The sequence below is a fragment of the Molothrus ater genome, chromosome 27 (assembly GCF_012460135.2).
Source record: "Molothrus ater isolate BHLD 08-10-18 breed brown headed cowbird chromosome 27, BPBGC_Mater_1.1, whole genome shotgun sequence".
Classification (NCBI taxonomy): domain Eukaryota; kingdom Metazoa; phylum Chordata; class Aves; order Passeriformes; family Icteridae; genus Molothrus; species Molothrus ater.
This window is the reverse complement of record NC_050504.2, coordinates 2,379,311-2,404,207: the sequence shown is the minus strand read 5'-3', so window position 1 is coordinate 2,404,207 and position 24,897 is coordinate 2,379,311. Positions and strand designations below refer to the sequence as shown.

The 24,897-nt window shown below is 50.4% G+C and overlaps 2 protein-coding genes across 2 annotated transcripts in view; both read right to left on the bottom strand.

Moving 5' to 3' along the window:
- LOC118696794 (M1-specific T cell receptor alpha chain-like) overlaps window positions 1–24,897 on the bottom strand; it is a 200,181-nt gene that overhangs the window by 73,990 nt on the left and 101,294 nt on the right. The gene's annotated exons all lie outside the window — the stretch shown is intronic.
- Window positions 956–12,568, bottom strand: LOC118696793 (immunoglobulin gamma-1 heavy chain-like). The gene is made up of 7 exons (XM_036399120.2): window positions 12,511–12,568; window positions 11,885–12,210; window positions 4,900–4,942; window positions 2,258–2,533; window positions 1,519–1,626; window positions 1,112–1,228; window positions 956–1,028 (listed from the first exon to the last, which is right to left on the bottom strand). Exons 1-6 carry the CDS (start codon window positions 12,566–12,568, stop codon window positions 1,113–1,115), a joined length of 927 nt encoding a protein of 308 aa, XP_036255013.1. The 3' UTR covers window positions 956–1,028; window position 1,112.

The following is a 24,897-nucleotide window of genomic DNA, read 5'->3' as shown; positions in this document are numbered from 1 at the left end:
CATCCTGCCTGTAGCTTGTGAGAGGTGCATGAGCTGGGGAAGGTGTGGGCTGGGCTCTGTTAGGTGAGAGCCAAGTTGCTATGGAAACTATCACTCCATCAAACCACCCCAGATTATTTTCTGGTGGCCCCTGCCTCCTGTCCCTGAGTGCAAAACAGCAGCAGGGTTTCTTCCCTGCTGACAGGAGCATTTTCCTCCCTCGTGCCTTCAGCAAGGACTCTCCTCACTGAGGCTCCTGAATGTGCCAGAGACATTTCCCTGCACCAAGTCTGCAAAAGACAAATTCAGCCAACAAGAAATCTGCAATATCAAAGCTGTGTTTCTGATCCCAGTGGGCTTCTAGGGTAGTTAGATTTAAGCAATTTCCATCCTGGTTTCAGAAGAATAAGCACAAAAAACCAACAAGATTTTGGGGTAGCAGAACTTTATTTTTGTCCCTACTGCAGAAACCTAAAATGCACATGCAATACATTTGGCAGAAGAAAGACAGGCTTAATCAAGAAATGAACATTATCTAGTTGAATAAAATCAGATTCTACAGAGCTCTTCTTATCTGCAATACACACTTAGTAAATCATTCTAAACCCTAAGCTACAAGAGGCAGCTCGTGGGCTGGAATTCCCCCAGCAGTGCTACTCCAGTTCCTCAGGCAGTAACACAACGTGCCTGGGAAAGGTGCTTCTCAAAGGCATCTCTCAGCAGTGAGCACTGGAGTTTTCAAAGCTACTGAAGCAGGTTGGACACTGGTGTGCAAATGCCAGAAGAGTGGGAGGGATCTCCTTAGCAGGAGGATGAGGATAAATCCACTGTGCTCAGTTGTCAGAGGAGAGGAAAGAGCAAAAGCACTTAAAACTCTTCAGTGTAAATCAGCTGGCCAGGCAGGAGTGAAGAGTGTTGCATGTCTTCAGGGGAAGGTGCTGCCTTGTGTCCTGGCTGGTCTCTGTCAGCAGCTCTGGCCAAGCTTGTTCACCCCCTTGTGCTGCTGGTTCCCGCTCTTTGCTGCTCTTCTTTGGGTTCATTGCCCATGTCTGGAAGAGCAAAGGGAGGCTTAAAGTACAATTAATGAAATTGGGCCTATGAAGCATTGTTTGATAACTGTGAGCTCCTTTACCTCAGAAAAGAAACAACTTGATGCTCATGAGGGTATTGAAGGCGATGCTCTTTGCCAGCAGGACTCTCAACCCCAACACAGCCATGGACAGCATGTTCCCTCTCTGCCCTCCAGCATCTGCTCAGTGACCAGAAAAGAGGGGAGACATCATGGTCTAGGTTTTGGTGCTGTGATCTTGGCAGAAAGTGGAAAATCCACAGGTGAGAGTTTCAGGGAAAGGAAGAGCAGCAAAGGAACAGCCGAGAGAGAACATGGCAACCAGAGGGGAGCAACCTTGGGACAGCAACCTTGGAACACAGTCTCCTGAATGTGTTGTGTTCTGAATCCTCTGCCCTGGAGAAAATACATTTCCATGCCTTTATCCCGCAGAGAGCAATGTAACCTCACATCGTGTTTGGGTAACTCACCTTGTGCTGAGGGCTCTGTGCTGTTGCAAACTCTGTCAGTGGCCCCTGACTCTGTTCTGGTTCTGTTTGGTTCCCCAAACCCTGTTATTGGTTCTTCAGCCTCTGCTTCTGTAGCACGATAAAAAAAGGCATTTTAGACTATATCCACCTTTTATGGAGGATAAAAAGAAAATGTTTAGATGACATTTCTCATAGAACATTGGAGGAAAGTTCAGAGTGGGCCTCAGCTGGTCAGGAATAATTCCAACATTAATTTGAGGAGAAAATTTCTCCATGCAGTTGCAAGAAACAGAAGAATTCCTGCATTGTTTTGTTTTACTCTTTGAATGACCTTCAGGACTAAAAGAGTAAACATGCCAAATATAAAAATTGATTTAATTAAAAAACCCTGACAACACACCCCACCTTTAACTTTGTGTTCGTATTGAATGGGCTGTTCCAACTTGTACTGCAGGCGGTTTCCTGCTCTAGGCTAAAGTATTCAGTCATAAGGAAATTCACATTTTGAAGCAATAGATTGTGTCTTTTCTCCCCAGAAAAGTATCTCAAAGTAATTAAACTGTTGAAAAACCATTTCTTTTAGATGCTTTGAAACATCTTTCATTTTTCCCTGCTGAAATCCCAAATGTCTTTCTTATTTCTGCTGGCTGCCCAGGGCAGTGCTGTCCAGAAGGAGAACACCAAGCCCCACAGGCCACTGTCTCCAGAAATAAGTGACAGCTGTGCCACCAAACTGTACCTGGCTTTGCTGTTATCGTGCGGTTGCCGAATTTGGCCGTGCAGGTCACCTCTGTGTCTTTTGTCACCCTGACCACTTTAATTGCATTGTACAACCCCTGTGACGTCAGAATGGATGGGCTCTGTTCATAGACCACCTCCTGAGAGGGCATCTCCAAGCTGATGTTCTTTGTAGTGAAGTTCCTTGCCAAACAAGCTGCTTTCCCAGAGCTGCCCCCTCCTTCCAGTTTCTTTGATTTCATCACAATGACTTGAGGATCAGAAGTTTTTGAAATGCCTGAAAAGAAAAGCAAGGTTTGGACAGGATTGATTTTACTGCAGGCTTGCCCGGGTGCTGAGTGACCCAAAATTCACATGTACTCCATCTGTGACTAATTTGTAACATTCTCAATTACTGTCTTTGATGTCATTATTCCTTGGCATTAGAGGTACAAGTAACAAAAGAAGACTGCTTAAACTTGCAACCAGCTGTTTTACACAAAAACTATTGGTCTCAAAAGTATTTAGTTGCATACAAATTATTCTGGTACCATAATTTGTTTATAAGAGAAAATACCCTTCCCTCTAGGTCAGGTCACAGGTGGAGAATCAAGGGTGATCTCACAAACCAATGTCAGGATTTAACTCAGATTAGCAATTTGACTTAGAGGAAAACCATGGAACTGAAAGGAATCCTCCAGCAGCCTTCCTGGCCAGAAAGGGCTCAGCTTATGAAAAGCTGCCAGACTCATCCACAAAGATTGACGTGTTTGCTTTGACAGGAGCATCCTGAGGGGTCTCTTGGGTAAAGAGAGGTGCATGAGGCTTTTCATTTAGCATGGTGTCTGCCTTGCAGGTGGGTCAGGAGATCCCCCAGCTCTGACATTTTGTTCATCCCAGGGTACTGATGGAAGTTTGATCAAGGGGCTCTGATTTTACACCCTTTCCCCATCAGCCCTATGCCACTGCTGAGGAACTGAGGTGAAAGCCAAATCGTGCTCTGCCACAACTTCATGGGTCAGCTCTCCTGATCAAACAGGCAGAACTAACACTTGTCCACACCTCCAGCAACCAGACACCCACCAGAAATCCAACATTTCCTTCCCAGCTGTTGTACCAGGCTTGGCCAGAGCCTGTCAGTCCTGTGCATTCTGTGTTCTCTGAGAAGACCTTGAAAGGCTTTTCATGTGGTCTCCTCTCCAGGCTTTCCAAAGAGCCAGAACACAAACAGGCTGCTTCTCTGCAGTAGCTCCCTGGGCAGGATCTTCAGCACGCAATAATGTACACAGTGCAATTGTAGTTCCGAGAGCAGAAGATTTGTTTTATCTGGCCCCAGAAGGCTCACCCGAGTCCCACTCGTTTGCATTCCCTGACAGTACAGCCATGAATTCCTACCACTGCTTGCTTCTGGAAGGGAATAATCTTTTCTGTTTATGTTCAAATTTATTTGAACAAAACGGGGAGGTTGCTCACGTCCTGGAAACTTTGGCTTCAACACATTAAGTATTTCAGCAGACTCAGAAGGGACTTTGATACTTCAGGTTCAATGTATTTTACTGCCAAACATAATTCCAGACTTTGCAGCTCTGAAAGTATCCTGTCATTAGCTAGAAAAAGAAAGCCATTGAACAGCAAGGAAAGTAGAGGTCTTTCTGCAGAATGGTAAATTTACATTCCTTTGTCCCTTTGGGATTGGAAGTGCAGTGAGATTGTTCCCGAATCCACATTTATTCCCATGTAACATATCCTACAGACATGGACAGATATTAGGCAGCACCCAAGGCAGTCCCACATCTTTCGGAAATAGAGCAAGAGGTTTTAAGGATGGAAAATAACTTGGGATATTCTTGCTGCACTTTAAAGTCATGCAGTCCTCTGAATGCAAAGCAACAATTCCTGAGGGATGCACCTGATACTTTAGGATCACAGAGGTCACTATCAAAACCCCTCTGCTACCCCAACGTTCCCATTTCCCTAGAAAAGCTTGGGGTCACCTGCACCTTTATTGTTCACTACAGAACTCCAAACAAAGATAGGAATAAGTAACGCTGCTTATAATCCCTACTCCCCACCTTGCTCTTTGCAGAACCCACACAACCTGGGAGCCAATTTTCTTTCATTCCAGGAGCTCTTGGAAATGAGGCACTTGTGAGAATTTAAGCCCAAGGCTATTTCACCTCCTTCCTGCTCTGTCCCCAGGGCAGTGGACACTGTCAGTGTGGTGCCAGTGTCAAACGAGAACTTCTCCAACCAGGAGTTACAGATGTGTCTCAAACTCCTCATACTGGGAGTTCTTCACTGAGCTCTGCATTCCTGCCCCGAGTCAGTCAGTGCAAGCCGCTGGAGAATTGGACACTGCACAGTAAATTTGGGCCAGAGTGCTGCCCAAAGTGGGAATAAGTTATCACAGGCTAAGCAGTGCCCTGCTGGTGTTTGGGGATCATGGATTAATCCTGTATGCAGAGTCAGCCCAGTTGTTCCTGGGAAACCTTCCTGAGCAAATCCAAGCTGAGGGTTTGGCTTGAAAGCCTGGCTGGAGAGCAAGTGCATTCAAGGGATTATTGCAGCTGAAAATCCTTTCATTGAACCCAACCCTTTAAATTCCCTTGTTCTCCCCCACATTAATTGTCAGTGAAGTTTTAGGAAGAAAGAAATGTCACTTACTTGGTTCAACTGTGAGAATCGTCCCTGGTCCAAATATAAGCTTCTCTGTCTTCACACTGCTAAGACTTTTTCTAATAACTCACTCTTTCCTTGTGGTGTTCAAAAGTGTTCCAAAAACAGGTGATGAAAATTCATTAGTCCTAATTATCCATGGGTGCAAGTCCATGAGAGGATCCAGAGGTAGATTTACTTCCAAAACTGGAAAGGGAATAAAGGTTAATTGAATTGTTTCAAATAGCTTCATTGAGTATAGAATTTTCAACTTCTCCCTTTCTTCCACCTTTTAGAACCTTCACAAGCTCTTTTATATATCCAGGATACAAGGAAATACAGGAAGAATGTTGTTCTTCTCTTCTTAATCCTTAGAGTCACCCATCTCCTTTCTTTCCCAAAATTTCTCACCTTCTTTCCCTCTTTCTGTTTTTGTACAGGTCCCTATGCTGTTCATATCATTGTGGTAACCCAGTCCAAAACACAGTGATATATTTCATAACACAAACTGTCTCTGTTCCACTACACAGAATATTGGATTATTCAGACAGTCACATGACATCTTCAGTGGTTTGAGATCCAACGCACCACATAAAGAAACACCACATGGCTTTCAAGGAAGGATCTCAAATAATATCATAGGGGTTGAGTTGTAAATGAGAACTTGGGTGTTATGTGACACCTGTGAAAGGTCTGATGGAGTTTAGCTGGATAGAAAGCAGAAAAATTATCAGTACCTCTGGTGTTATTTCAGAGCATTTCCTGCAATGCAGTCTAATCCCCCTACTTCTCTTCTTGTCGGTACTAGTGGTAGTGTGAACAGAGTTCTGGGACGTAGCAGGCTGTCTCTGGGGGTGTTGGGAAGGATTGGATTAAAAACAGAAGACACAGGAGCGTTGTAAATTGCTGAAGTGACCTTCCAGCTGGGAATTACCCTTGGCAGCCCAGGGTGAATGCATCCAGGGATCCTCTAGCATGGATGCAGTTTAGATGCCAGGTCTCTCCTTGCCTCTGCCTGGCTGTTGCTCAGGGATTCCCCCAGGTTAGCAAGGTCTGGAAATAATTGTACTCTGAGTGTGTCTGCGGCTGTTCCATCTGCTGACTGTCGTGCCTAACTTAAGTGATGGTGGCTATCCTAGTTTGAAAGACAAGTGCCTGCCAAGGAAGACAGGAACCACCCATGGAGTGGAGAATATTCCCTCCAAATTAATACAACTTTGAAATAAAGTGACTTTCTGGCACACACAGAGGAAAGGGAATAACAGTTCTTTACCAGTATGTGTATGTATAACAACTCAAACAAACAACAGCAGTAGCACCAAACTGACCCAGACACCCAGGCCAGGCCTCTCTCGGCCACAGGCGCTTTCCCCTTCTGTGCAGTTCCGGGCACAGCCAGCAGGGGCGCTGCTGGCTCCGGGCCGGGCAGGGCGGGTGCGGTGATTCCCCCGCGCCAGCAGGGGGCGCTGTGGCGCGAGCTCGGCCGCCTCTCTGCATGTGGGTACTGGTGGGTGGGCAGGCAGGAGAGATGGAGAAGGGGCTCCCTTTACAATCCCACAGGAGCAGCCAGTCCCGGTGCCCCTCTGGATACTGAAACCAGCTCCAGCAGGAACCTTGGAGCAGCAGGCTGCAACGGCAGAGGTGAGAACACTCACAGTGGTAAACCAAGTGTAGGGGAAACTCTGAAGCTGCAGCAGGAGCCACGGGTGTCTGGGCGGACAAGGGTTGTCAAGTTATAGAGTCGCAAAAATCTCTGAAGCAGTGGCAGACAACAGCAGGCCTGGGTGGGGGATTGCTCCTTTGGACAGCTCACTGGCAATGGCTGGTGCTGGGATCAGCAGTGTGCTCCTGCCTCCCTGCTCCTGGTGTAGCACACACTGGTTCTAGGCTTGCAAGTGACAGGGAAGCAGAGAATCAAGCTGGCAATCCCTACTCACAGTGCCAAAGGAAAAGAAAAAAAGATAAACAGGCAAAAAGTGCAGGGCAACAGTGTCACCAGTCAGACACCCTTGCCGTGTGGCTCCTGAGTTGAGCAGCCCCTCTGGAAGGAAGCAGCAGCCCCTGGCCCCCAACTCTCAGGGGATCCCTGCTGCTCCTCGCCCATCGAGATACTTCCTGAGCCAGGGGAGTCAATGACCATTCTGAACACAAAACAAAGACAAGCCCATGAATGGGTAGGGAATTTAAGCCATTCCCAAGACAGTAATATGGGTAGAAAACATGAGAGGAATGGGAAGAAATAGGTGAGGCTTTTGTGGGACAAATGGGACATCCCTGGGCTCTGGCCCTCATGGGGTGCTTGAAGCGTGTCAGGTGTCTGCTGGCAGGACAGCACAGCTGAGCACACGCAGTCAGGAGTTTTCTGGCACGTACTGATGTGAGCTTACTAACACAAATGGCTGTGAGCTGGACCTGTGTGTGCCACTGAGGCAGAATTGGTGGTTGGGGCAGCCTTGGCTGCGGTGACCATGCACTGTTTGAGCTCAGGATCCTGGGAGAAGAGAGCAATGCAAAAACAGGACTGGAGCCCTGGGCTTCAGGAGAGCAGAATTTGGGATCTTCTGGGAGGAATCCCAAGGGTTATGGTCCTGGACAGAGGAGGGGTCTAGGAGAGCTGCTCACGTTCAGAGATTTGCTTTTTGAACCTCAAGAATAGTTTCTCTTGAAAAAGCAGTAAGTCAAGCTTTGTGTCACATGTCCAAAATGATGAACGAAGGGCTCCTAAATCAACTCATAACTGGTTAATACAGAAGGTTCCTGCTGAGTTGTTCAACTGGCCATGATGATCAACTGTCAAAAATGACCTGTTTGCAAGAGCCAAGATCTCAGGTTGAATGGTGAGGAAATTGGTCTTGGACAATTAGGTGGGGTGTTGTGCTGTTTCAGTAATTCTGGTAAATCCAATTTGTGTATGTGCACAGAGTTGTCTGAGGAAAAATAGATGAAGTAAAGCCACCATGTTTTCCTCCTTCAAGAGAAGGGAGAGAGACAGTTTGTGTGTGGTGGTTCAGGTGTTTTCAGTCACTGTGGTACGTAGTTCACACTGTGCTAGGCAGTTCTACAAAAACATCTGGGGGGGTTTTCCTTGCCAGGTGATGTCTCCTCTTTCATGTCTTTGTAGTGCTGCCTTTTGTTTTCCTGTCCCTCTACACTGCTCTACTTCTGAACATCTAACACTGTTCCAGAGGATCCCCTAAACTAAAAATAACATTATCATCCTTGCTTTTTTTGGCAGAGTGGACAGTTATTGTTCCTCTAACTAGAATATTGCTCTCACACTTTGGAACGGAATATTGTTGTTAGAAGTGCCTCAGAGAAAGGATCTGGTTACTGATTTGTCTTTTAACACACAACAAGTTAGGGTTAAACACTTGAAAGGTTTTCTGGGAAGCATCTCTCAAGCTTATAAATTTTCAAGTTATTTTCATTCTAGATTTACTAAGTTTTCTAGACCTTCAAGCATTAGTCTCCTCAAAGCCTATTTGCATGCCAAAGGAAAAATCAGTCCATGTTTAAGAATTGTTCAGGATTTATTTTGGTTCAGCTGATGGTGCTTTAATTGACTCTATTTGCTGTTGTTATCGTTGACTGAAGTTGGCTTTTAATTTGATTGTTATCTTAATCATAACATTAGTGGTAGCCTGCAATTGTGGACCATTTTCCTAATCCTACTGCAATAACCAGTGATGTTTTGAACTTTAACAGTTGGTGGACGTTAGGATTTTTCCTCTTCTTTCTCTCAGGGAATTTTTCCCATTTTGTTGCCTGTAAGTTCCTTGCCACAGGAGAATGCTCAGAGCAATATCACCAAGAGAAGTTACTTTTCAATAATTTGCCGAAGCACCTGGCTTTGGAAAGAAGGGGAAGAACAAGCATTCTCATTTCACCAGTCTATTGGCTGCTTCCTGGAGCTGGACAAGTCCATTGCTGGTCACAGCTTGTTGAGGAGGGCTGCAATCCTGGCAGAGTAGATGGGAGAAAATTCGATTGAGAAAAGATGAGTAAAAGCTCTTTCTTTCTCCCTTGCACAAACCAAAGGCCCGTGCTGGAGGACTGCAAGGAATTTGTGTGACAAATTTCCCTGCCAGCAATTTCTTGTCTGTACAAAATGCGCCCAGATCTCCCAAGCTCTCCTTATATGTCAGCTGTTCCCTTCCTTGTGTTCATGGCCCTCCATTGCATTTGTTCCCCTCTGTCCATGTCCTTCCCAGGCCTGGGAGCCCAGCAGGGGACACATTGGTCCCCAGTCCCAGCAGTGCTGAGCTGAAGAGGATTCCTCCCCAGGGAGCAAGGAGTCAGGACAACATGCCAGGAGGCTGCACGGACAAACGAGGCTGGGAAAACGTGGGCCCAGTGCTGAATGGGATGGGGACCAGGTGAACAGGATATGGGACAGGGCTGAGGTCCTGAATGCTTTCTTCACCTCAGGCTTCAGCAGCCAGATCAGCCTTCAGAAATTTCGTTTCCCATAACCCAGGAGGAGGAATATGTACCCTTGCACAATCCATGTCACTGAACCATGGCCATAATGAAAGCATTTGTCCAGAAGGTTTGCAGGGAAGTCAGTGCTGGGAGCTCAACTGAATGAAGAATGCACAACATCCACTCTCTCCTCACCCAGCAAGACCCTTTGTCTGCCTGTTGAAGGCTGTCAATGTGGCTAAGCCAAATCCTCACTTCCCAAAGCCATACAGACTGTCCCTAAAGAAAAAGGGCTGGGAGCCAAGGCAAGGCACAGAGGAGAAATGAGCCCAGGCAATGTGCACTAAACCTGCACTTCCCCAAACTGCAGCCTCTGCAGTTCCCAGGACAGATCCTCCTGCACCATCAATGGTACCAGCCCTTCTGGCAGCCACCCTCCAGTGCCTTCTAGTGCCACCAGGCCAGAGGGACGTTTCCTGCCCCTGCCATTGCCTGACAAGAGCCCTGGGCAGCAGCTGCCAGAAAGAAATGCTGAGAGATCTGTCATCCCCATCTGCTGGTTTTTGGTTCACTCTGCTGCACAGCTGCTCCAGGGTGGCTGTGCTCCACAGTAATACGTTGCTGCATCGCCTGGGGTTGCTGCCAGGAGCTGCAGAGTGAAGCTGTTCATGGAGCTCTGCACTCTTCCTTTAAAGCGATCTTTGAAACCTTCTCCATAATCCTCACCGTCCCTGTAAATCCGTTCCAGAGAGCCCCGTGGACCCTGACGGTACCAGTACATGAGGTAGCTGCTCATAACATCTCCCTTCATGCTGCAGTGGAAGGTGACTTCATCTCCCTCTCCCACGGTCACTTCCCTGGGGTTCTGCTCCAAGGTCACCTGGCCAGTGACTGCTGCAGAGAGCAAGAACGAGCCACAGTCATTCTAGGATTCAGCAGAGATCAGGGCAATTCTGGCGGGGCTTTGGACTGGCACAGGACCTGTGGGAGGCCAAAATCCTCCTCTTTGAGGCCAGCTGACACAGATGGGCAGAGCTGGTGGCAGCTAGCAAGGCTCACAAGGAAGGTGACACCACATTTCCCTCCATCCTTTTCCCAGTCACACAGGAAGCTTTTACTGATTTTCCCCAAAGAAGCAGGAAGGATTTGCACCATGGCGGGACAAAAAATTCCTTTTTCCTTGCCAAGACAGGATGGTGAGGAACCCAGTGTCCTGTCCCTGAAGCTGCTGTGGGTGAGCAGAGCAAAGACCGAGGGCTGTCCCAGGCAGTGGGGCCTGTGCCCTGTGCTGCCATGGCCCAGCTGGTCTGTGCCAGAGGGGCGGCAGTGGCCCAGGAGCAGTGTCCAGTGCCAGGGCAAAGCGCTGGGCCCCGAGATGTGAGCGCAGCAGGGAGGTGCCCTGCGTGTGCCCAGGCTGCAGGGGAGGCAGCTGGCACGGAGGTGCCGAGCTCAGAGGCACAAGAGGAGCAGGGCTGCTCTGGCCGTGCTCTACAGGCATGGCTGGGCAGCTGGAGCCGGGCACAGCTGCGGCTGCAAGCGCTCAGCACAGCTGCCCAGAGCCCTGCAGAGCCCAGGGCCACGCTCAGCTCCTGGGGCCAGCAGCCCTTGCCTTCACTTACCTACAATGGGCAAGAAGCCCAGGCACAGGGCACTCCACATGGCCAGGCCCGCTCTCGGTGGCCTCTCTGCAGCTTCTCTGGGCCTGCACAACAGCTCTGCCCACACCTGCCCTGCCTGGGCCTCTGTCATTGCTCTCAGGCCCAGGCCCTGCTGGTCCCTCCCTCTGCCTATGACAACACTGAGGGGGAGAGGTGGGGCACCAGGAGCGCAACTTGAAGCTCTTGCTGCCCTCCTGCCTGTCTCTCACTCTTTGTGGTGCAGTAACAGACCATTTGTTAGGCAGGAAATGCTGTGGTGGGCTAAGAGTGACGTGGTTCTGAGGGGCCAGCCCTGGCCTTTCTCTCAGGGAGTCTCGCAGGCTGCGACTTTGGAGGTGACCAGGGAGGCTGTCAGCTTGTCCTTCCCCTGGCTCTGCTGGCCCTGGCTCTGCTGGGCGTCTCCTCCCATATGGGACACCCCAGGATCTCAGCTCGGCTTGGCCAGGCCACCCCTAAGCCAAAGTGCTCCTCACCCTGCTCCCAGCACTCTGGCCCTGCACCCTACAGGCTCCCCAGTGGTGACACTTCTCCAGCTGCCTCTTCCTCTCAAAGCCCTCGCGGACCCCTGCCCAGCAGCAAAGGCAGCCCAGGACTCTGCAGGTGCTTTGCATGTTCCACTTAAGAAGGGGACCAAGGAAGGCTGAGTGAGACTGGAGCCAGGCAGTCACCAGGCTGACTGCATGACAGAAAAACCTTGAACCTCCTCTACAGAGTAGAACATTGCAATTGGGACTCAGGGGAAGGAAAGTCTCAGTGCTGGGAAAGGAGCTCTTGATGAAAGGCCAGGATCACTGGTGCTGCGTGGGGATGGCACCTGATTTCTTAGGAACAGCCCTGAAGCACTTTGGAATTCACCATCTCCAAATTTCATGGGTGCTGATCCAGACCCGAGCTGGTTTGTGTTAAAGCCAGGCTGGGTTTCCTGTGCCCGTGTGAACAGCGCAGAAGTAGCAGGCAGAGTCGTGGGGCTGCAGGGTCAGCAGGGAGAGATAAACCTCGGCCCGGGAATTGTCCCGGGACATCTTGGCCCTCCCCTGCACTGACTGGTCAAAATAAACAGCTGTCGCATCAAAACTAATAAAAGACACCCACTCTGGGCTTCCTCTGGGTGCCTGACGGTACCAGTAAATATGATAATTCTCGAAGGTGAATCCGGATCCACGGCAGGAGAGGGTGACGGAGTCCCCGGGCGCTCGCTGCCCTCCGCCGGCCTCCTGCAGCCTCGGCTGTGCGCAGAGCCCTGCGGAGGGAGAGCGCAGGGATCGGGCGGGACGCGGCCGCGGACCGAGGGCGCTGTCCCGGTGTCCCGGTGCCCCCGGTCCGGCACAGCCACAGCCGCCAGCCCCGGCCCACAGCCCCTGTCCCTGGGTCTGCCCCGGCCTTTGCCCGTGTTCCCTGCCCTGCCTCTGCTCCTGTCCTTTCCCCAGCCTCTGCCCTTGTGCCCGTCCCTGTTCGTGCTCCTGCTCCTGTCGCTGCCTGTCGCTGTGGCTGTGCCTGGTTGCCCCGGCCGGGCTCGCTGCCCTCCCCGGCCGGCTCTCACCTGCCGGCCCCAAGGCCAAGGCCAAGGCCAGCAGCCCCGGCCCCGGCCCGGCCAACATCGCGTCCGGCGCCGCGGCAGCCGCACAGGAGCCGAGCGGAGCCGCGCTCGGGCCGCTCCCGCCCGGCCCCGCCTCGCCGGGGCAGCGCCGGCGCCTCTGCCCGCCCCGACTCATCCGCCCCGGGCCCCGGGACCGCGGCCCCGCCGGGCGGGACAGGCAGCGGTGCACGAAGGGACGAGCGACAGCGCCGCGTGAGGCTTTATTTTCTCTTCGTCAGCAAAGAGCGGTATAGACACGAGGCTCTGAAACCTCTTGCTCGGAGGCCGTTTTTTTTTCTCCCACTGTCTCGCCAGTGAGTGCCTGGAGTTGGGCAATAAGCTGTGATGGGACACAGCAGCACCACTTTTGCCGATTGAGCAAAGGAATATCCCATTCTGTAATATTTGTTTCTCAGAAATAAAGCTCACGGAAAGGAGGAAAGGGGACATTCGGAGTGATGGCCTTTGTCTTCCCAAGGAATCATTCTGTGAAAGACCGATTTTCCTAGAAATGGCTAAAAACCTCCCTGTTGATGGAGAAGTAGGGCAGAATGTCCTCATTTTTCCTGTACTGCAGACTCAGCTTTCTTTGCTTTTCAGCTGCTGATGTGGAGCATCTCTCCAAGTTTAAAAGGCTGTCAGAGCTGTCCTGTTTAGCATAGAGAAGGAGAAGCTGGTTGGGGTTGCACTTTGACAATAAGCCTGGCAGCAAACTAGGATAAAGTTAGAGCAAGGCATTTTCCAATTGCTCGCAATTCTACTCTAAATCGAATTAGCAATAAAGCAGAAGCCCTGCGGTGTGCAGTAAAGGCCAGGAATACCTGAGGTACACAGCGGTGGCACCTGACTTCTTGCAAACAGCCTTGAGACGCATTGGCTCCAGGCCCTGGCAACTCTCACCTTCCCGGCATCTAAAGCAGCCTCTGCTGGGCCCCGGGAGGTTTGTGTTAAAGCTCATCTGCATTTCCTGTCCCCGTGGGACGGCACAGAAATACCGGGCAGAGTCCTGAGCTTGCAAGGACCGGAAAGAGAGATAAGCCTCGGATCGGGAATTGTCCCGGGAAATCTTGGCCCGACCCTTCACCGCTGCCCCGTAGTCCTTTACACTGCCGATGGTGGAGCTGATATAGGACACCCACTGTGGGCGGCCTCCGGGTGCCTGACGGTACCACCTAATAGAACGATCCTTAAAGGTGAATCCGGATCCACGGCAGGAGAGGGTGACGGAGTCCCCGGGCGCTCGCTGCCCTCCGCCGGCCTCCTGCAGCCTCGGCTGTGCGCAGAGCCCTGCGGAGGGAGAGCGCAGGGATCGGGCGGGGCGCGGCCGCGGACCGAGGGCGCTGTCCCGGTGTCCCGGTGCCCCGGCCCGGCACAGCCACAGCCGCCAGCCCCGGCCCACAGCCCCTGTCCCTGGGTCTGCCCCGGCCTTTGCCCGTGTTCCCTGCCCTGCCTCTGCCCCTGTCCTTTCCCCAGCCTCTGGCCTTGTGCCCGTCCCTGTTCGTGCTCCTGCTCCTGTCGCTGCCTGTCGCTGTGGCTGTGCCTGGTTGCCCCGGCCGGGCTCGCTGCCCTCCCCGGCCGGCTCTCACCTGCCGGCCCCAAGGCCAAGGCCAAGGCCAGCAGCGCCGGCCCCGGCCCGGCCAACATCGCGTCCGGCGCCGCGGCAGCCGCACAGGAGCCGAGTGGAGCCGCGCTCGGGCCGCTCCCGCCCGGCCCCGCCTCGCCGGGGCAGCGCCGGCGCCTCTGCCCGCCCCGACACACCCGCCCCGGGCCCCGGGACCGCGGCCCCGCCGGGCGGGACAGGCAGCGCCGGCCGCGCCCGGACCGCGCCCGCAAAGCAGCGCTGCGCGCTTGGACAGCGCCTTCTGCCAAAGGGACCCGTGGCCAACGCGCCCTGAAATTCGCCCTCGTAGCACAGAAGGTCACTGGCATCGGCGCTGCCGTGGGCAAAACGCTGCCCACACTTGAAGGTGGTGATGGCTCCTCTCTCCTCGGAACTGCTGAAGCCACGCTCGACTACTGGGGACACATCTTGACTCCCCACTTTGTCATGTCAGTTGTTTTTCACCTGAGCAGAGAGGACACAAGGATGCTCAGCATACAATCATGAAGGGAGTTTATTCTTTTATACTTCAGCTAAGCACACAGCTGTGCTCTCTCCTAGCCCATGGCCCATCCTGCTGTCAGATCTGGCCAGTGACTCCTGCTCACATAATCCCTGAGTGCTTGTCCTGTGCTGGATCTCTGCACCCTGGTGTCATGCAGGTGGTGCAGACGAGTGGTCAGCAGTGCAGGGAAGTGGATTCTTTGAAACTCAGGCCCCATGCAGAGGCTGGACTTTCTCTGGAATTCTGACTGATTCCACTACTGGAATAGTTCAGTGTCTGGTTTCATTGGAAAATATGTCTTCCGGTGTTTTTCTCTTGTTATGAGGTATTCTGAGCTAGGAAGGGCTGCCTGGAGGTGGGTGATCAGGACAAACCAGCCCTGAGGTCAGAGCTCCTCGTCTCAGGCACTGCTCTTTCTTGTAAGCAGGAGAATATTACAGTTAGCCCTCTCAGAGCATTTGTCACTGAAGACTTTGAGAAATAACTTGTGCTACAACAGGAGTGTTGAGGACAACCCTGTGTCCTCTTCAGGCTGCAAGTTTCTAAGCTAAAAAGGAACCGGGGAAATCTGCAAATGATACAAAGAAAATTTTGGTTGGGGAAACGAGAGGCACACAGATGAATGAGGAGAGCTATTCTGCATGGGTTGGTTTTCTGTATTTCTGTTCTTTGCTGCATTTGTGGTATGTGTTCTTCTGTCAGAACCTAAGGTGTGGTGTTGTTCTGTAAGGCTGCAGACACAGGTACAGGCTGCCAAGCTGTCTCCTAAAACTATCAGCCCAGATGCTGTTATTTCTGGAGAGCCAGAATGGGCATAAGGAAAGGTGAGCAGAAGAGGAGGCAGCTCTGTGCCAGTGGGAAGTCAGGAATTAATTCTAGATGTTGTTTGGTTTTTGCGTGTTGGTTTTGCCATGATTTCTCAACTCTCTTTCTGTCAAAACACACATTTTCTCACTCCACCCTTCTGTTCCTCTCCCGCATGGCACAGAGGGGGACTGAGTGAGCAGCTGTGTGGGGCTGAGCTGCCCGATGGGGGCAAGGGCAGGAGGTGCTCACAGCCTTGTCCTGTTCAGTCGTGAATGTTCTCAAGAATGGAACTTGCAGAGTCTGGGGTATTTCAACTCAGTGTCAGATCCCCCTCAACATTTTCTTCTGCACGCTAAACCAGCCCAGATCTCCCAGGCTCTCCTTATATGTCAGCTACTCCCTTCCTTGTGTTCATGGACCTTCATTGCATTTGTTCCCCTCTGTCCATGTCCTTCCCAGGCCTGGGAGCTCAGCAGGGCACACATTGGTCCCCAGTCCCAGCAGTGCTGAGCTGAAGAGGATTCCTCCCCAGGGAGCAAGGAGTCAGGACAACATGCCAGGAGGCTGCACGGACAAACGAGGCTGGGAAAACGTGGGCCCAGTGCTGAATGGGATGGGGACCAGGTGAACAGGATATGGGACAGGGCTGAGGTCCTGAATGCTTTCTTCACCTCAGGCTTCAGCAGCCAGATCAGCCTTCAGAAATTTCGTTTCCCATAACCTAGGAGGAGCAATATGTACCCTTGCACAATCCATGTCACTGAACGATGGCCATAATGAAAGCATTTGTCCAGAAGGTTTGCAGGGAAGTCAGTGCTGGGAGCTCAACTGAATGAAGAATGCACAACATCCACTCTCTCCTCACCCAGCAAGACCCTTTGTCTCACTGTAGAATGCTGTCAATGTGGCTAAGCCAAATCCCCACTTCCCAAAGCCATGCAGACTGTCCCTAAAGAAAAAGGGCTGGGAGCCAAGGCAAGGCACAGAGGAGAAATGAGGCTGTGCTGGACAGGAGCCCAGGCAATGTGCACTAAACCTGCACTTCCCCAAACTGCAGCCTCTGCAGTTCCCAGGACAGATCCTCCTGCACCATCAATGGTACCAGCCCTTCTGGCAGCCTCCCTCCAGTGCCTTCTAGTGCCACCAGGCCAGAGGGACGTTTCCTGCACCTGCCATTGCCTGACAAGAGCCCTGGGCAGCAGCTGCCAGAAAGAAATGCTGAGAGATCTGTCATCCCCATCTGCTGGTTTTTGGTTCACTCTGCTGCACAGCTGCTCCAGGGTGGCTGTGCTCCGCAGTAATACGTTGCTGCATCGCCTGGGGTTGCTGCCAGGAGCTGCAGAGTGAAGCTGTTCATGGAGCTCTGCACTCTTCCTTTAAAGCGATCTTTGAAACCGTCTCCATAGATATCTCTATAGTCTTCATAAATCCATTCAATGCCCCGTGGACCCTGACGGTACCAGTACATGGGGTAGTTGCTCATATCACCTCCCTTCATGCTGCAGTGGAAGGTGACTTCATCTCCCTCTCCCACGGTCACTTCCCTGGGGTTCTGCTCCAAGGTCACCTGGCCAGTGACTGCTGCAGAGAGCAAGAACGAGCCACAGTCACTCCAAGATGCAGCAAAGGTCAGGGCAATGCTGGTGGGACCTTGCACTGGCACTGGGCCAGTTCTAGGACAAAATCCTCCTCTTGGAAGCCAGCTGACACAGATGGGCAGAGCTGGTGGCAGCTAGCAAGGCTCACAAGGAAGGAGACACCACATTTCCCTCCATCCTTTTCCCAGTCACACAGGAAGCTTTTTCTGATTTTCCCCAAAGAAGCAGGAAGGATTTGCACCATGGCGGGACAAATTCCTTTTTCCCTGCCAAGACAGGATGGTGAGGAACCACTGTCCTGTCCCTGAAGCTGCTGTGGGTGAGCAGAGCAAAGACCAAGGGCTGTCCCAGGCAGTGGGGCCTGTGCCCTGTGCTGCCATGGCCCAGCTGGTCTGTGCCAGAGGGGCGGCAGTGGCCCAGGAGCAGTGTCCAGTGCCAGGGCAAAGCGCTGGGCCCCGAGATGTGAGTGCAGCAGGGAGGTGCCCTGCGTGTGCCCAGGCTGCAGGGGAGGCAGCTGGCATGGAGGTGCCGAGCTCAGAGGCACAAGAGGAGCAGGGCTGCTCTGGCCGTGCTCCACAGGCATGGCTGGGCAGCTGGAGCCGGGCACAGCTGTGGCTGCAAGCGCTCAGCACAGCTGCCCAGAGCCCTGCAGAGCCCAGGGCCACGCTCAGCTCCTGGGGCCAGCAGCCCTTGCCTTCACTTACCTACAATGGGCAAGAAGCCCAGGCACAGGGCACTCCACATGGCCAGGCCCGCTCTCGGTGGCCTCTCTGCAGCTTCTCTGGGCCTGCACAACAGCTCTGCCCACACCTGCCCTGCCTGGGCCTCTGTCATTGCTCTCAGGCCCAGGCCCTGCTGGTCCCTCCCTCTGCCTATGACAACACTGAGGGGGAGAGGTGGGGCACCAGGAGCGCAACTTGAAGCTCTTGCTGCCCTCCTGCCTGTCTCTCACCCTGCATGGTCCCCATCTTTCTCTTAAGCCCTCTCCATATTCACACTTTGTGTGATCCTGTGAAAGAGCCTCAGGCTTGATTTGGGGTGACTCAGTGGGAACTCTACATTGGGAAATTCCAGTCCTAAACCACAACAGCCTCCTTTGGCATCCAGTGTGGGGCATGAAGGGTTGAGATAAGAATAGATCTGCCCAGAGTGGGCTGCAGACCGATCTGATCTCAGCATTAGTTGTATCAGGTCTGGAGCCAGTGGTGCCAATGCTGCTGGGGCTGTTCCTGTGGCTGTGGGACCTAACCCTGTGTATGTTCCCTATGAGCTCCCCATGCTGATATTGTGCAGGGCTGTGGGCACTGAGAAGGGGATTGGGGAGAGGACAGCAACTCTCAGCCTCTGGAGGTGGCTCCTGTCAAGTGTTAGAGAAAGATACTGTCCCAAGGATGATCTAGTAGTGCTCCCAGGCAGGTGGAAGCCCATGGCCAGAGACTCTATTTGTCATCAAAATAAAACTGTGTGTGCACAGTGCCTCTTAGAGGTGTCCATATAATCCAGGCTGGGGTGTCTCTACTCTGTCTCCTTGCAGGTTATGTTTCAGTACAGGTCACAAAAGAGGAATTTCCCTGGTTGTCAAAGGCTTTGGCATAGCCAGGAATCAACTGAGGCCCTTCCTACAGAAATCCTAGATTTGAGATCTCTTTTCAAATTCTGCTTTAGGAAGACAGACATTGCCCAGAGCTCTGCACTCCCGAGTACTGAATAGTTTTGCAGGGGGAAGATTGGGTTCTAATTAGTTCAGTTCAGACAACATCTGCTGACTGAAATATAAGAGAAAAAGAGAGAACTTGCCTTACAGTCAGGTAATTAACCATACTCCTTTTGAGTTTCTGTTTATGTTAGATCTAATTTTGTCAGGAAGTTTATAGGATTTTGGGTCACAACAGAGATAGGTCAGATTTTGCCTAGATGCAGGAATATGATTATTTTCCAGATGCAGGAATATGATTATTACATTGCATTTCTAATGTGGTATAAAAACACTGGAGGGCTCAGTGGCACAAAAAGGTGTTTAGTGTTGCCCATTCTCATGGTGTTCTTCACTATGTTTTCCCATGTAACCTCTTGGAGAAAGCTTTATTCTTTCAGGATGCTTTTAATATTCTCTGCCACTGGAGAGAGCTCTCACCATTTTGACTTGATCAGCAGGACAGATGTCAACTACCACACTGCATGTTAGAGAATCAAGGCATTACTTTATTCTGGCTAGGAGGTGCAACCAAAATAATTTCATCCACACATTGCACGGGTTGTGCAGAGAAAATCCTTCCATCACACAAGGTTTTCATTGGGGTTTTCTTGTACTTCTACAGTTGCAACCCAGGGAAATTCATTGGTTCAATGCTCATTGCTCCCAAGTTCCACAGTCTGTAGTATTTGATTTTTTTATTGATCCCTGCACCATGGATGTTATTTTGGTTCTCAGTCTTGTTTCTCTCATTGAACTTTTCCCAGACCAGGTGTCTCTGACCTTGCCAGGGCTGATGTTTGGAACTGATGTTCATTAATGGTCGTTATTTTTTGTGTATCTTCTGTGCTGCTCCCAGTCTGCTGGGATGTTTTATATGTCTGCTGAAATTTCTTTATATACTTTTAGTCAGGGCATTTGTTCCCCTTTGCCAAAGGGAGAAGGAACTGAAGTTTATTTTCAAAGGACTGTTTCAGCACTGCAGGCCTGAGGGTGTGAGCAGAGCAAGCTCAGTGCAGCAGCCCTTGCTGTGTGCCGTGCAGAGGCTCTCTTGAGGGCTGCAGGAACTCAGGCAGGGGCAGCAAAGCCTTATTTCCCCTTCAGGATGTGGTTACCTTGTGTTCTCAAAAGCAGGGGAGGGTTGATGCTGCCTGGTGTGACTGAGTCAGAAATGGTGACCACAGCATCCTGCCTGTAGCTTGTGAGAGGGGCATGGGCTGGGGAAGGTGTGGGCTGGGCTCTGTTAGGTAAGAGCCAAGTTGCTATGGAAACTATCACTCCATCAAACCACCCCGGATTATTTTCTGGTGGCCCCTGCCTCCTGTCCCTGAGTGCAAAACAGCAGCAGGGTTTCTTCCCTGCTGACAGGAGCATTTTCCTCCCTCGTGCCTTCAGCAAGGACTCTCCTCACTGAGGCTCCTGAATGTGCCAGAGACATTTCCCTGCACCAAGTCTGCAAAAGACAAATTCAGCCAACAGGAAATCTGCAATATCAAAGCTGTGTTTCTGATCCCAGTGGGCTTTAGGACACTTGGATTTTAGCAATCTCCATCCCATCTTCAGAAGAAAAAAACACAGAAAACCCACAGCATTTTGTGCTAGTACATCTTTATTTTTGTCCCTACTGCAGAAACCTAAAATGGATGTGTAATACATTTGGCAGAAGAAATACAGGCTTAATCAAGAAATTAACATTATCTAGTTGAATAAAATCACTTCAGATTCTACAGAGCTCTTCTTATCTGCAATACACACTTAGTAAATCATTCTAAACCCTAAGCTACAAGAGGCAGCTCGTGGGCTGGAATTCCCCCAGCAGTGCTACTCCAGTTCCTCAGGCAGTAACACAACGTGCCTGGGAAAGGTGCTTCTCAAAGGCATCTCTCAGCAGTGAGCACTGGAGTTTTCAAAGCTACTGAAGCAGGTTGGACACTGGTGTGCAAATGCCAGAAGAGTGGAGCAATGTCCTTAGCAGGATGATGAGGATAAATCCACTGTGCTCAGTTGTCAGAGGAGAGGAAAGAGCAAAAGCACTTAAAACTCTTCAGTGTAAATCAGCTGGCCAGGCAGGAGTGAAGAGTGTTGCATGTCTTCAGGGGAAGGTGCTGCCTTGTGTCCTGGCTGGTCTCTGTCAGCAGCTCTGGCCCTGCTTGTTCAACCCCTTGTGCTGCTGGTTCCCGCTCTTTGCTGCTCTTCTTTGGGTTCATTGCCCATGTCTGGAAGAGCAAAGGGAGGTTTAAAGTACATTTAATGAAATTGGGCCTATGAACCAGTGTTTGAGAGCTGTGAGCTCCTTTACCTCAGAAAAGAAACAACTTGATGCTCATGAGGGTATTGAAGGCGATGCTCTTTGCCAGCAGGACTCTCAACCCCAACACAGCCATGGACAGCATGTTCCCTCTCTGCCCTCCAGCATCTGCTCAGTGACCAGAAAAGAGGGGAGACATCATGGTCTAGGTTTTGGTGCTGTGATCTTGGCAGAAAGTGGAAAATCCACAGCTGAGAGTTTCAGGGAAAGGAAGAGCAGCAAAAGAACAGCCGAGAGAGAACATGGCAACCAGAGGGTAGCCCAGGGTCTGTCTCTGTTGCTTTTTGCTTCCTGGGGCTTGTGTGTAACTGCAGGAGCAACCTTGGAACAGCGGCTTGTGTGTGCTGAATGTGTTGTGTTCTGAGTCCTCTGCCCTGGAGAAAATACATTTCCATGCCTTTATCCCGCAGAGAGCAATGTAACCTCACATTGTGTTTGGGTAACTCACCTTGTGCTGAGGGCTCTGTGCTGTTGCAAACTCTGTCAGTGGCCCCTGACTCTGTTCTGGTTCTGTTTGGTTCCCCAAACCCTGTTATTGGTTCTTCAGCCTCTGCTTCTGTAGCACGATAAAAAAAGGCATTTTAGACTATATCCACCTTTTATGGAGGATAAAAAGAAAATGTTTAGATGACATTTCTCATAGAACATTGGAGGAAAGTTCAGAGTGGGCCTCAGCTGGTCAGGAATAATTTCAACATTAATTTGAGCAGACAATTTCTCCATGCAGTTGCAAGAAACAGAAGAATTCCTGCATTGTGTCGTTTTAATCTTTGAATGACCTTCAGGACTAAAAGAGTAAACACGACAAATATAACAATTGATTTAATTAAAAAACCCTGACAACACACCCCACCTTTAACTTTGTGTTCGTATTGAAAGGGCTGTTCCAACTTGTACTGCAGGCGGTTTCCTGCTCTAGGCTAAAGTATTCAGTCATAAGGAAATTCACATTTTAAAGCAATAGATTGTGTCTTTTCTCCCCAGAAAAGTATCTCAAAGTAATTAAACAGTTTAAACCATTTCTTTTAGATGCTTTGAAACATCTTTCATTTTTCCCTGCTGAAATCCCAAATGTCTTTCTTATTTCTGCTGGCTGCCAAGGGCAGTGCTGTCCAGAAGGAGAACACCAAGCCCCACAGGCCACTGTCTCCAGAAATAAGTGACAGCTGAGCCACCAAACTGTACCTGGCTTTGCTGTTATCGTGCGGTTGCCGAATTTGGCCGTGCAGGTCACCTCTGTGTCTTTTGTCACCCTGACCACTTTAATTGCATTGTACAACCCCTGTGACGTCAGAATGGATGGGCTCTGTTCATAGACCACCTCCTGAGAGGGCATCTCCAAGCTGATGTTCTTTGTAGTGAAGTTCCTTGCCAAACAAGCTGCTTTCCCAGAGCTGCCCCCTCCTTCCAGTTTCTTTGATTTCATCACAATGACTTGAGGATCAGAAGTTTTTGAAATGCCTGAAAAGAAAAGCAAGGTTTGGACAGGATTGATTTTACTGCAGGCTTGCCCGGGTGCTGAGTGACCCAAAATTCACATGTACTCCATCTGTGACTAATTTGTAACAATCTCATTTACTGTCTTTGATGTCATTATTCCTTGGCATTAGAGGTACAAGTAACAAAAGAAGACTGCTTAAACTTGCAACCAGCTGTTTTACACAAAAACTATTGGTCTCAAAAGTATTTAGTTGCATACAAATTATTGTGGTACCATAATTTGTTTATAAGAGAATATACCCTTCCCTCTAGGTCAGGTCACAGGTGGAGAATCAAGGGTGACCTCACAAACCAATGTCAGGATTTAAGTCCGATTTGCAATTTGACTTAGAGGAAAACCATGGAACTGAAAGGAATCCTCCAGCAGCCTTTCTGGCCAGAAAGGGCTCAGCTTATGAAAAGCTGCCAGACTCATCCACAAAGATTGACGTGTTTGCTTTGACAGGAGCATCCTGAGGGGTCTCTTGGGTAAAGAGAGGTGCATGAGGCTTTTCATTTAGCATGGTGTCTGCCTTGCAGGTGGGTCAGGAGATCCCCCAGCTCTGACATTTTGTTCATCCCAGGGTACTGATGGAAGTTTGATCAAGGGGCTCTGATTTTACAGCCTTTCCCCATCAGCCCTATGCCACTGCTGAGGAACTGAGGTGAAAGCCAAATCATGCTCTGCCACAACTTCATGGGTCAGCTCTCCTGATCAAACAGGCAGAGCTACGCACTTGTCCACACCTCCAGCAACCAGACACCCACCAGAAATCCAACATTTCCTTCCCAGCTGTTGTACCAGGCTTGGCCAGAGCCTGTCAGTCCTGTGCATTCTGTGTTCTCTGAGAAGACCTTGAAAGGCTTTTCATGTGGTCTCCTCTCCAGGCTTTCCAAAGAGCCAGAACACAAACAGGCTGCTTCTCTGCAGTAGCTCCCTGGGCAGGATCTTCAGCAAGCAATAATGTACACAGTGCAATTGTAGTTCAGAGAGCAGAAGATTTGTTTTATCTGGCCCCAGAAGGCTCACCCGAGTCCCACTTGTTTGCATTCCCTGACAGTACAGCCATGAATTCCTACCACTGCTTGCTTCTGGAAGGGATTAATCTTTTCTGTTTATGTTCAAATTTATTTGAACAAAAGGGGGAGGTTGCTCACATCCTGGAAACTTTGGCTTCTTAACATTAAGTATTTCAGCAGACTCAGAAGGGACTTTGATACTTCAGGTTCAATGTATTTTACTGCCAAACATAATTCCAGACTTTGCAGCTCTGAAAGTATCCTGTCATTAGCTAGAAAAAGAAAGCCATTGAACAGCAAGGAAAGTAGAGGTCTTTCTGCAGAATGGTAAATTTACATTCCTTTGTCCCTTTGGAATTGGAAGTGCAGTGAGATTGTTCCCAAATCCACATTTATTCCCATGTAACATATCCTACAGACATGGACAGATATTAGGCAGCACCCAAGGCAGTCCCATATCTTTCGGAAATAGAGCAAGAGGTTTTAAGGATGGAAAATAACGTGGGATATTCTTGCCGCACTTTAAAGTCATGCAGTCCTCTGAAAGCAAAGCAACAATTCCTGAGGGATGCACCTGATACTTTAGGATCACAGAGGTCACTATCAAAACCCCTCTGCTACCCCAACATTCCCATTTCCCTAGAAAAGCTTGGGGTCACCTGCACCTTTATTGTTCACTACAGAACTCCAAACAAAGATAGGAATAAGTAACGCTGCTTATAATCCCTGCTCCCCACCTTGCTCTTTGCAGAACCCACACAACCTGGGAGCCAATTGTCTTTCATTCCAGGAGCTCTTGGAAATGAGGCACTTGTGAGAATTTAAGCCCAAGGCTATTTCACCTCCTTCCTGCTCTGTCCCCAGGGCAGTGGACACTGTCAGTGTGGTGCCAGTGTCAAACGAGAACTTCTCCAGCCAGGAGTTACAGATGTGTCTAAAACTCCTCATACTGGGAGTTCTTCACTGAGCTCTGCATTCCTGCCCCAAGTCAGTCAGTGCAAGCCCGCTGGAGAATTGGACACTGCACAGTAAATTTGGGCCAGAGTGCTGCCCAAAGTGGGAATAAGTTATCACAGGCTAAGCAGTGCCCTGCTGGTGTTTGGGGATCATGGATTAATGCTGTATGCAGAGTCAGCCCAGTTGTTCCTGGGAAACCTTCCTGAGCAGATCCAAGCTGAGGGTTTGGCTTGAATGCCTGGCTGGAGAGCGAGTGCATTCAAGGGATTATTGCAGCTGAAAATCCTTTCATTGAACCCAACCCTTTAAATTCCCTTGTTCTCCCCCACATTAATTGTCAGTGAAGTTTTAGGAAGAAAGAAATGTCACTTACTTGGTTCAATT